This window comes from Drosophila kikkawai, chromosome 2R, assembly GCF_030179895.1.
Source record: "Drosophila kikkawai strain 14028-0561.14 chromosome 2R, DkikHiC1v2, whole genome shotgun sequence".
Classification (NCBI taxonomy): Eukaryota; Metazoa; Arthropoda; class Insecta; order Diptera; family Drosophilidae; genus Drosophila; species Drosophila kikkawai.
Window position 1 is genome coordinate 2689873 of NC_091729.1, and position 13077 is coordinate 2702949.

General features: G+C 48.1%; 3 protein-coding genes across 3 annotated transcripts in view; 1 reads left to right on the forward strand and 2 right to left on the reverse strand.

Annotated features, from left to right (window-relative positions):
• LOC108083839 (uncharacterized) overlaps positions 1 to 13077 on the reverse strand; it is a 36440-nt gene that overhangs the window by 9312 nt on the left and 14051 nt on the right. The window lies entirely within an intron of this gene.
• Positions 741 to 2666, forward strand: LOC138928009 (uncharacterized). The gene is made up of 4 exons (XM_070283907.1): positions 741 to 1635; positions 1695 to 1870; positions 1924 to 2369; positions 2432 to 2666. Exons 1-4 carry the CDS (start codon positions 741 to 743, stop codon positions 2664 to 2666), a joined length of 1752 nt encoding a protein of 583 aa, XP_070140008.1.
• On the reverse strand, positions 12326 to 13066 carry LOC138928010 (uncharacterized). The gene has a single exon (XM_070283908.1). It carries the CDS (start codon positions 13064 to 13066, stop codon positions 12326 to 12328), a length of 741 nt encoding a protein of 246 aa, XP_070140009.1.

Here is a 13077-nt window from a genome sequence, read left to right on the forward strand (position 1 = left end):
GCGGACCTCAAAACGGCCATCTCCGGTAAGGCGGAGGTGACCGTCATGCAGGAGACGGTCCAGGTGGAGATCCGTGATCTTGATGACTTGACCAGCGGGGAGGAGGTCACAATGGCACTATTTGCGGGAGAGGACTGCGACGCTGCGCCCAGAATGCGGAAAGCGTTTGGAGGAACGCAAATTGCGACGGTAAGCCTGAGACCCGAGCACGCGCGGAGACTGCTCGAGAAGGGCAAGATCCGAATTGGATGGGTAGTATGCCGCATCCGGGAGAAATTGGAGCCGAGGCGCTGCTATAAATGCATGGGCTTCGGTCACACCTCGGCAAGATGCCGCGCTTCTGAAGCTACGGCCAAAGCCACACAGGAAGCATGCTTCAAATGTGGAGGCACCGGCCACAAGCACTATATGTGCATCAGGGCAAGCCCAGATGCATTATATGCACGCGAGGTGGCAAGACCGCGAGAGACGCAGAGCACGCGACCCTGAGCAGGATCTGCCCCGAGTACGTGAAGGCGGTCAAAAGCAATATCAATGGTTAAGGTTCTTCAACCTAACCTTAACCATTGTAGATCAGCACAAGATCTACTGTCCCAGACGGTCAGCGAGCAGAACATCGACGTCGCTATACTGAGCGAGCCCTACCGGCCAAAACCAGAAGGAGTCTGGCAGCAAAGCACCAATGGCGGCGCAGCCGCCCCCGGGCCACCTAGCAGAGGGCGACGAGGCCTGGCTACGCCATGGCTAAGTTTCAAGGGACAACCATATACAGTTGCTACTTAGTCCCGAGCTTGCACACAGACGAGTTCAGGGAGATAGTGCAGGAGACCGCTCAAAATGCTCGCGGACAGTCACCGGTGATAATCGCTGGATTCTTTAATGCATGGTCCACAGCCTGGGGGAGTACGAGAACGACCCAGCGGGGAACTATCATCCTTGACGCCTTTTCCACCCTGGATGTCTGCCTACTAAATGATGGAAGAAGATGCACATTTAGCAAGCCAGGCCATGATTCATACATTGACCTGACCTTCGCCAGTCCGAAGCTCACCAGAAACAGCTACTGGGAAGTCACCCACCTGCTCACCTATAGCGACCACGCGGCAATCGTCTTCCACACAAGACACAATCAGCCACACCAAACCAACCGGGAAACTGCCTACAGGGTACACACCCTAAACCCCGAGGTGCTCCTAAGCAGCATGGATGCCAACACCATTACAGGCGAGGCAAACACCTGCGCGGATGTGATATCCGCCAGGATCAAGGCAGCCTGCGACGCGGCAATGGAGAAATCCACTAAGGGCGGCGGAAGGCGACCAGTCCCCTGGTGGAACCAGGAAATAGCAAGGCAGAGATGCCAAAGAAGCCGAGGACGCACCACGCGGGGAGGCTTCAAGAAGTACTGCCTCGTATGCACCTTGGACGTCAAAAATGCATTCAACTCTGCAAACTGGAGTCTAATCCTGCAAGCACTCCAGCGTGGCGGCATATCTGGCTATATTATCCAGCTGATTGCCGACTACTTCAAGGACCGCGTCCTGCTGTACAGCTCTGACGCCGGAAACCAGAGACATCACGTGACAGGAGGCGTACCCCAGACTCAGTCCTCGGGCCACTTCTGTGGAACGTCATGTATGACAATATACTGAGGCTGTCACTACCTGAAGGTTGCTCTGTAATTGGCTTTGCAGACGACATCGCACTTGTCACGGTGGAGGAACACCTATCAGACGTCTCTACTAAATGTAGCCATGCGATAGACATTCTGATGTCGTGGATAGCATACAACGGTCTCTCCCTTGCCGAGCAGAAAACGGAGGCCGTACTTATCAGTAGCCGAAAGGTTGTCGAGAAGGTGAACTTCCGGGTCGGCTCGTTAAATACCTTGGGGTCCTGATCGACCATAGGCTCAACTACAAGTGTCACCTGGAGTACGCAGCGGCCAAGGCTTCCAAGGCCACTGCCGCCATCTCGAGGATGATGGCCAACACGCGCGGTCCTAGGCAGCACAGTAGACGGCTGATATCAACAGTTGTGACGTCAACCCTACTCTACGCCGCACCGATATGGGCGGAGGCCATGCTGGTTGCGAGCTACAGCCGCCAATGCAGGACGGTGTATCGCCGCTGCGCGCTGTGCATTTCCAGCTGCTTCTGCACGGTCTCTGAAGAAGCTGCGCTGGTGGTAGCCGGATCGATCCCTACCGACCTGCTGGCAGCGGAACGCAGGACCGGTAACTCGGGCATCAGAATCCAGAGGAGCATCTCTGTCGCAAGGTGGCAGGCGAGATGGGATAACGCACTGGACGCTGGACACATCGGCTTATCCCCGATCTGGACCAGTGGATACACAGACGTCACGGGCAAGTAGACTTCTACACAACGCAGCTGATCATGGGCCACGGATGCTTCAAGGCCTATCTTCACAGATTCAAGCACGAGGCCGACCCATCCTGCGACTATTGCGGCGGTGCATCCGTTGAGGATGCAGAACACACCTTCTTCGAGTGTCCGCTTTTCCGCGCGGAAAGAGAGGCAGCAGAGGCAACAACCAACCGTCGCCTTACACCCGAGACCATGATTGGGTGTATGCTGGAGACCCCATCCAACTGGGATGCGGTTACGGACATGGCAGCAACCGTCATGAGGAAGCTGTTTGTATGAGTGTTTGTTAGTGTGAGTAGGCTTCGATGCCTGGCAAAATAGCACATAAACTAATTGCCTTGTTTGTGTCGCACCCAGCACTTGAACTAGGTGGACTGCAGTTGGAGGAGTAAAGATCTCTTTGAATTGCAGATGATTACTGACTTTATTGATTCAAACTTAACGATATTTATAGCTAACAAAGTGCTTGCATTTACGAATATTAATAATAAAGAATAATGTAGGTTGCTAGTGCATGCGGAAACAAATATGCTTCTGGTTACAAATATTGATGTGCAAGAATAATGTAGGTTGTAATGGTATATGCAGAATGAGGCTATTGCTCCATCCCACTTCATCGCGTCAGCAGAATCTACATATGCGCTTGACCTGGTAATCGATACTTTATTTTGGCAGCATATGAGAGTGCTGCGACTGACGAATTACATATTATGTATTGTTATGATTATGAATTATATATATATTGCAGCGACTGAACATTCTCCCGGCCGTTGAACGGGTGTTCAACCTTCAGTAATGTCGAACGAAAAGCTCCGTGGGGTAGGTTCGGGTGCTGGCTGGTCACTTGTTGTCCGGGGATTGGGGCCGCATTGTGGTGTTCTCCAATTGCCTCGTCGATATCGTAGACTCAGGGTCACGATCAGTAGTATTGATATTGATAGTGCCACATAGGCGGCTACTTGATGATGGTGTACAACGCTGACTTGATTTTCGTACTTCGCATCTTTTAGTTTGGCCAGTTGTTGTTGTAGGGCATCTAGTTCGCGTAATTCGGCGTCGGCTGTCTTGGTCGTCGATTCTACGCCTGGTTTCGGTGTCTCTTCTATGTTTATCTTGGTGATGTTGCCAAAACGAACATATGCTGCTTTTGTCTCGCTGCGGCTTGTGCTAAATGTACTAACGCTGATTTTTGAGTTGCGTGCCGTACAACCTGCGGCGAGTGATAGTAAGCCTGTTCCTTCCATTTGTACTGTGGAGGGAACTCCCGTGCACACCGCCTGCAGTTCGATCGGACTGTGGGTTGCAAACATCCATCTGTTTCGTTGATGTGTTGCTGACCATATTAAATCGGACTTCGAGTTAGCAGTCTCACATTCCGTTTCAGTCTTGTTATTGAACAACTGAAATTCACATCGATTATCTACGCTAAACGTAGCTTGATGATTGACGCATATGTGTTCATCCTTTGGCAATTGTAGACATTGATCAAACTCGTCAGTAGTTAGTCCCATGAATTGATCTCTATGGGCATTGACAGTTATGATCCTTGTTTTGAGCTTGAATTCATGCCAGCTTCCTGCCTTCCATGCAGGGATGGGGATGACGCTGAAAACTTCTTGCTGCGCTGTGGATACTAATGGCAGCGTTATTTTGAAGATGACATGGTCAGTGGTTGTTGTTCCCTCGGCATGCATGATTCGATAGAGTTGTATTACGTCATTTGAAGAGACTGGCAGCTGTTGATCCGGTGGGATGTGCTCCCTAATCTGATCAAGTTGATCCCTTAATTGTTGGGGAGAAACTAGCATGGGGCTAATTGTTCGGTGGCGAATGTCGGTAAGAACGTTGGTTATCTCATTTTGCATTCGCTGCATTCCATTTGCCAGTAGAGTGAGCTGGGCTGTCAGGATCATGAATGCTTGTTGCAGATAGTTGCCTTGATATTTTCCTCGTTCTCTGGTGAGAGCATCTATTTGTCGTTCTATGTTTCGTATGCGGTCGTTGATAGCTGAATTGCCTTTCCTTACCACATTTATAGTGGAATCCAAGATTGATGTTTGGTTCTTCAGTAGCATCATTAAGACGTCCTCGTTTGATTTGACATCGTTTATGACCTTGGACATATCTTCAGCATATTTGGAATCCAGCACGCCAAATAATGAGTTCGCCACATTTCCGACTATATCTAGCGGTGATCTTCGCTGCCGTGAGTGATTAATAAGCTCATTTCCGGCTTGTAATTCGGCATGTACGTGTTGAAAGTGCGCGTATATAGAGTTACATGCATTGACATTCTGTAATTCTGAACACTTGTGCTTGAGTTCAGTTATCCCGGCAGCCAATACTCTCATGTCACTCCAATATGGTTGCAAGTCGTAATATACAATGATGGTCCAGTCTGAAATAGCCATTCTAGAGGTCCCGATTCTTTCATAGAACAGTCCTGGCTGATTTGTGAAATGCGTGACCTTTGTTTGTTGTCCCAACGCTAGTGGCAGAATGAGTAACATTGCCAGCAGGGTTGGAAGGATCGAAGGTGATATCTTCCTCCTCTGTGTAGGCATTTCATCCTTTGCCGTTGTATCTTCGATGGAACTGCGCGGACGTTTAACGGCTGTTTCTTCTTTTAACAGTGGCGCGAGACGAGTTACTGACCGTTTGAAGATCCCAGATGCAGTCTTTACATCTACTACTCGGACATGGTCGTCCTTACCGGGATATGTCTTCACTATTCGTCCCATTGGCCAACTCATCACAGGCACGTTGTCTTCCTTGACTAGCACAAGTAGTCCCTCTTTCACGTTTTGTGATGCGGTTTTCCACTTGTTGCGCATTTGAAGCTCTTGTAGATACTCCATAGACCATTGGTCCCAGAACATTTGTTTTAATCTGGACACTAATTCCCATCTTTTCACCAACGTTTTCCCTGGTGAGGCTAGATTTGCATCGGGAGCGGCGGTCAACGGTTCACCAATCAAAAAATGGCCAGGAGTCAGAGCTGATGTATCTGTTGGATCAGATGACATTGGTGTCAGCGGTCGGGAATTGAGGATTGCTTCGACTTCCACGATTACGGTGTTAAGCTCCTCAAATGTTAATGACGCTGTGGCTGTGACTGATACTAGAAGCCGCTTCGCAGATTTCACCGCAGCTTCCCAAAGCCCGCCAAATGATGGTGCTCGGGGCGGTATGAACTTAAACTCCACTTGCTTTTTATTGCAATGGTTTATAATCTGTTCTTGAGCCTTGTCGGTGAATATAGCTCCCTCTAGGGCCTTCAATTGATTATTGGCACCGACAAAGTTTGTTGCGTTGTCACAGTGAATAGTCTGACATTTTCCGCGTCGACCCAAAAATCGTCGAAGAGCAGCTAAAAATGCATCTGTTGTCAAGTCACTTACTAACTCCAGATGAACTGCCTTTGTTGCAAAACAGCAGAAGACTGCAATGTATGCCTTATCAGGTCTTTTTCCACGTAGTTTGTGATGAATCCAAATCGGTCCACAGTAGTCAACACCAGAGTTAAAGAATGGCCGAGCTTGTGTTACTCGGTCAGCTGGTAGGTTGCCCATGATTTGTTGCATCAACTTGGGCCGTGCCTTTGTACATCTGACACAGCTGTGAATTATGCTTCTTGCCATTGTTTTATCATTGAGAATCCAATATTGTTGTCTGGCAATGGCTCTTAGAGCTTGAGCCCCGCAATGCATGTTCTCTTCATGCATCTCTCGCAGTAGCATTTTCACCAGTGGATCGTTGTATGGAAGCAAAATTTGATGCTTCGCGCTATATGGAAGGCTAGATTCTTCTAATCTACCTCCGACTCTGATCAGTCCGTCGTTTCCGATTATAGGACATAGGGAGACAATCGAGCTCTTTTTGTCCAATGTTTTGTGGATTCGGAGTTGTTTGTATTCAGCACTAAAATCAATTTGCTGGATAGTTCGCAGGATGATGGTCCTTGCATTGGTTAACTCACCGACACACAATGTAGTTGTGGGTGATCTGTTTTTTTTGTTACAGAACCGCATCATATATGCTACAATACGTTGTAGCTTATTGAAGGAGTTGCTGTGGTTGCACTTGTAGAGTACACTGCCAATTTCATTTTGACATGTGGGCACGCTTATGTGATTGAGCCTGCGTTCTAGATCGCTGGGGGTGGTAGTTGGTACCTGAGCCCACTTGTCGCGAGAGCCATGTAGAAATAGAGGTCCATATAGCCATAGATTGTGTTCTGCTAACTTGCTGGCGGCAATTCCTCTTGATAGTACATCTGCTGGGTTGTTAGCTGATGACACGTGACGCCACTGAGATTGGTCTGAAACAGCTTGGATTTTTGCGATTCGATTTGCCACAAACGTGTGATATGATGATGCTGATGCGTTTATCCAGGACAGCACCACAGTCGAATCTGACCATAAGTATCCAGGTACCTTATCGTTTGGTATGCGTAAATCCTTCCTCACCCTGTGGGTTAGCTCTGCTCCCAATACTGCGGCGCATAGTTCCAGGCGAGGCAGCGTCTCTTTTGCTGTCGGCGCTACTCTTGACTTTGAGCACAGTAGCCGAACAGACACTTGATTGTTCTTATATGTGGCTCGGACATAGATTTCTGCTCCGTATGCCCGCTCTGACGCATCGACAAACGTGTGAATTTCCTGATTAATGGGCACCTTTCCGTCAAAGATGTGCCGTGGAATTTGCAAATTGTTCAATGCTTGTAGATCAGCACGATAATTTTTCCACTCAGTTTGCAGCAGTTGAGGAAGCTCGTCGTCCCAGCCCATCTTCAGCTCCCACAGGCCTTGCATGAATATCTTAGCCTTTACCACAACAGGAGCGAATAGTCCTAGTGGATCGAAAATTTGTGATGCCTCCGAGCTCACCACTCGTTTGGTGATGGTTGACGCTTCACTTTTTTGGGATCGCCCACATAGCTGATCCTTATTTGGTACCCAGATCAAACCCAATGTTTTCACACTGTAGTGTTGAAGGGTTTCGTCTAATTTGACGTGGTTGACTATGTCTTCCTTTGGAATTTGTGCAAGAACTTCGTCATTGTTGGAGCACCACTTTCGGAGCTTGAATCCGGCTGGTAGCAGTATTTTGTTTAGCTCTTGTTGAATCTGAACTGCTTCTGGGATGCTATTTGCTCCTGTTAGACAGTCGTCTACATAAAAATCATGCTTGAGCACGGCTGCTCCAAGCGGTAAATTCCTTTTGGTTTTCTCAGCCAAGTAATCCAAGCATTTTGTAGCTAGGAATGGAGCTGATGTTGTACCGTATGTTACGGTTTTAAGTCGATAATACTTGAGTTCGTCTGATGGATTCTTTCGCCAGACGATTAATTGATAAAATTGATTATCAGGATGTATCCATACCTGGCGATACATTTTCTCTATATCGGCTGTGAACACGTACTTGTGAGTGCGGAACCGCAGTAAAATTGCAAACAGTTCGCTCTGTACGGTGGGTCCAGCATACAAAATATCATTTAACGACTTGTTGCTGGTGGTCTTGCAGGAAGCATCGAACACTACCCGTAGTTTTGTAGTGCTGCTTTCGGGTTTTAGCACACAGTGGTGCGGAATAAAGTAGTGATCCGTAGGTATTCTTGTGGGAGGCACTTCTTTCATGTGTCCAAGGCTTTCATACTCGTCCATAAACTCTACGTAACCCTTCCAGACTTCAGGTGTTGTTCTGCGCTCTAGTGCCAGAAACCTGTTAGTTGCAGTTTTCTGCGATGCCCCCAGGGTTGATGATTGCTCCGAAAAGGGCAGCTTTACTATGAACCTTCCATCTGCTGCGAATTGGAGATTTCCTAGGAAGTGTCTTTCGCAATGAGCCTCTATCGGTGATTTTGGTTTCTCTTCCGTTTCTAGGTTTTCCAAAGTCCAGAAACGTTCCAAAAGCGTGTCGATTTGGTCCTCTGTGGTTACAGGCGCGCAAATTGCTGCTTGGTTGTTTTCTGCAGATACTTTCCCGGCGACAATCCAACCAAGTTTAGTATTCTGTAGGACCGGGCCGCCTGGTTTTAACATCATCTGGTTTGGCAGTAGTAACGAATAGTAGTGCTCAGCTCCGATAAGCATGTCAATTTTTCCTGGCTTATCAAAGTTTGCATCTGCCAAAGCGATGTTTTGAGGGAGTCGTAGATTTGTTGGATCTAGCTGATGAGCCGGTTGATCGGCTATAATGTGTGGTAACACGAAAGCCTCGACTTGCTGAGTAAAGTCGTTATGCATTGATTTCATTTGCACATTTACTCTAGCTCGACTAGTCTTAGGATTGCCTCCAATACCTTCGATACGTAATGAAGTACCGTGGAGCCTTAATGATAGCTTTGAAGCCATTCGTTCAGAGATCAAGTTTATTTGTGATCCTGAATCAAGCAGAGCTCTGAAAGTGGCCACCTGACCATTGCTTGCTTTTACTGATACCTTGACTGTGGCCAGCAGATTGTAACTCTTGTTACTTGCTGCCCCTACAGAAGGTGATTGTGGTTCAGTTGCTGCACCTGATGACGTTTCAAGATGCAGCAGTGTATGGTGTTTTTTATCGCATTTAAAACACAAACGGCCTCGGCATTCCTTTGCCTTGTGGTCGCTGCTGAAGCAGTTGACACACATTCGTTGTTTTTGTACCCAATTGAGTCGTTCGGGTATTGGTTTATTGCGGAAGTCATCACATTTGTATAGCCAATGATTCCGTTTGCAAAATGGGCAGCTTGGTAATTTTCCAGCGCTGGCAGAAGTGCATGTTGGCCCCTTCTGATCCCTTTTTGCTTGTTGACTTCTTTTTCCTGTTCCCAGTACGCGAATTCTCTGGTCGAGGAAGTTAAGTATTGTGTCGAGACCTTGCAGTTGTCGAGAACCATCCAACGACTGTTCGTACAAGGCTCTATTTGTAATATCCAATTTTTGCTTGATGATAGCAATCAATATTGTATCCCAGCTGGATACATCGATTCCTAGTCCCCTTAATGATGCCAGGGACTCGATAGTTGTTATATACAACTCTTTCAGTGATTTCGGATCGTCACTATTTGTGTGGTGTTGCAAGAGCCGATTAAGAATCGTGTCGGCTACGTGTCGGGGATTGTTGTATTCATCAACCAATATGCCCCATGCGCTTGCGTAATTTTCTTCTTTTAGATCGATGTGTCTTATCAATCTCTCTGCCTCTCCAGTTACGGTGGTTTTTAGATACCACATTTTCCGTACTGTCGGCATGTTGGTGTCATGGACCATGCATTTGAATAAATCAAAAAACTGCGTCCATTTGAGTAGATCCCCATCGAATTTGGGGATGCTAACTCTGGGTAAGTGTACATCTTCATTGCTCGATGCATTGGTTTTTGCCCCTAACACCTTTTGGATATCCCTTTCCAGTCGGAGAAATGACTGCATGTCGTATCCTCCCCTGACCGGGTCTTCGTGTTCTTCATGAACAGCGAAGTGGATCTCCTGAACTTGTGACCATAGTGATTTTATCAAATCACTTGTAATGGTTTTTCCAGTCTCTGAAAATTCTTTCAGAGCCCGATGGATAGAGTCTGATATGGCTCTTTGTCGGCGACATGCCGACATGAGTTTGCCCACAGGCTGCTGTATGCTTGCAGCGTCTGCGTTTCTTTGGGCATGGCTCGTAGTTTGAGCCATTGCGTCAGTTATGGCGCTTCGATACTTGTCGCATGAGTCACGACAGTCTTTGTAAAAATTTAGATATTCCGAGGTTCTATATTTCTCCAGAACATTACGGTCATTTTCCGCAAATCGATTCCACGCTTCATCGATTGCGGCCAACTTAGATTGAAAGTATGTTGGGTTTTGTTTCCTCTCCGCAGAATCTTTCTTGAAATTGCGGATCAGTTTTGAGATCTCTTGACTGATCTCTTCCTGCAAGTCTAACGCCTCTGTGGCTGCTCGCTCCTCCATGCTAGTCATGTTGAAAAGTGCTATATTCTTGACCCGTTGGGAGTGTTTTATTCGCTTTTTAAGCTGGATACGCTCCTTTTCGCAACCGTTTGTGGTCTAAAAAATTAGCACTTGTTCAATTGACTTGGAGAACACACTAGACTCTGAGTTCTAGTGGAAGGATTCAAAGGATGCCCAGGATTGTTCCAAGAGTTGGGGAACTTGACTCGTGGGACTTGAATTGTCCTTAGGACTTGATCGTCAGGACCTGAATTGTCCTTAGGATTTGATTGTTAAGATGTGAATTGTCGTCAGGACGTGAATTGTCGTCAGGACGTGAATTTTCGGCAGGACGTCAGGACGTGAATTGTCGGCAGGACGTGAACTGTCGGGGTCACCAAATGTTTGTATGAGTGTTTGTTAGTGTGAGTAGGCTTCGATGCCTGGCAAAATAGCACATAAACTAATTGCCTTGTTTGTGTCGCACCCAGCACTTGAACTAGGTGGACTGCAGTTGGAGGAGTAAAGATCTCTTTGAATTGCAGATGATTACTGACTTTATTGATTCAAACTTAACGATATTTATAGCTAACAAAGTGCTTGCATTTACGAATATTAATAATAAAGAATAATGTAGGTTGCTAGTGCATGCGGAAACAAATATGCTTCTGGTTACAAATATTGATGTGCAAGAATAATGTAGGTTGTAATGGTATATGCAGAATGAGGCTATTGCTCCATCCCACTTCATCGCGTCAGCAGAATCTACATATGCGCTTGACCTGGTAATCGATACTTTATTTTGGCAGCATATGAGAGTGCTGCGACTGACGAATTACATATTATGTATTGTTATGATTATGAATTATATATATATTGCAGCGACTGAACAGAAGCTAAGGTGCCGGAAGCTATGCGCCACTGCTTCCTGGTAGCGTATCTCTCTGACTCCTCTCCGTTTTCCTTGGGTAGATCTGGAACATCGGGCACTCCCTTTAGCAGATCGTTGGGTGTCAGTGGTGCCTCCTGGTCCAACGTCACTGGTAGATGAGTGAGCGGACGAGAGTTCACTATGCTACTCACACTGCACTATCCTTTCCCAGGCACCACCCTCAGCTGGGTTCGCCGGGCAATTGAAGATCCATTCGACTCCTTTGGATGACAGCTCGCCCTGGATCTTCGCAGGCTCAAATACTTCGCTGAATCTCTGGGCCCCAACAAAGTTCTTCCAGTTGTCGCTCCTTATCCTGACCACCGGTCCACGCCGGCTCATAAAATTCCTCATAGCGATTATACAGGAATCTGTAAATAAATCGTGGGCCATCTCCAAGTGGATAGCCCTTGTGGTTAGACATGTAAACAATGCCACCCACCTTTTCTGAGTGCAACGTCCTATAGTCACAAATAGCGGTCCAAAATAATCCAAGCCGGTATACTTAAACGGCCATCCCATGGCCTCCAGCCGGTCCTCTGGCAGGGGACCCATCACAGGTTGCGCTGGGCGCGCCTTCCGTAGCGACGTTGCAGTTGCTCACCACCTTGCGGAGCAGCCTCCGTAAGTTCGTAATCCACAACTTCTGCGGGTCGCTCCGATAGTTGCCTCCGTGTTTTGGTGGCACATCCTCTCGTGGTGATGCCGCACAATCATTTTCGCCAGTGCCTTTGTGTGAGACAGTATGATCGGCCGTCGCGCGCTGTATGGCACACACGCCGCGTCGTCGATCCTTCCGCTGGCTCGCATTACTCCGTTCTCGTCGAAGTATGGGGACAACCCGCACAGTCGGCTGCCCTTGGCGGCCTTTCCTTGGTTGTCCGCAGCAAACGCTTCTCGCTGCGACTGTCTTATTAGTGCGCGCTCTGCCTCGGCGCACTCCATCGACTCAGCCCGTGATCCTCGCCGTAGTCCACGGCATCGTCGAATAAATCTGAGCACCCATGCGGTGCTCCTCACCAGTCGGTTATAGCTCGAGAATCTCCGCACAGACTTAAAATTTGTCATGACCAGAGCAAACTCACATTTCATTTCTTCTTCATCTGGCGTCGGGGGAATCCAATCCCCGCCCGATCTCGGCCAGCATCTGCCACGTTTTCGGCAGACGGGATCCATCTCCATTGGGACATCTCTGTGGATTCTAAGATTTCCGCCACCCGGTTTCCGACGAATTGCTTGTATCTCCGGTGGGTGCTACTTATCCAATGCAGCACAGTCTTAGACTCTGTCCATAGTACGCAGCCGCTAATCGCCACACCGTGCTCCTGCTTGACGGTGTCCATCAGTCTCGTACCCAATACTGCTCCTTGAAGTTCCAGACGGGAAATCGACATTGTCCTTATCGGGGCGCATTGCACGTCTCCGCTCTCGTATGAGGCCCGCCCATAGGCCACTGCTGCAAACGCCGACTGACAGGAATCAACGAAGATGTGCAGCTGTAGTGCCCGCACTCGTTCAGCGCCGAAATAGTAGCGTGGACATCGGAATTCTTCAATCTTGCTCATTCCTTGCCGCCAGCTCTCAAAGGCTGCGGCCAACTCTTTTGGTAACTGCTCGTCCCAGCCGACTCCTCGCCGCCAAATCTCTCGCATCAATATCTTGGCGGTGACCATATAGCAGCTCAAAAACCCAATCGGGTCGAACGTGGACATGACCAGGCTCAGGAACTCCCTCTTCATGGGGACGCGTTCCCCTGTCATCACGTTCCTTGGGACTCGATGGTATTTGACGACGAACTTGAAGTCATCTGTGGCTGGTTGCCAGTACATTGCAAGTACTT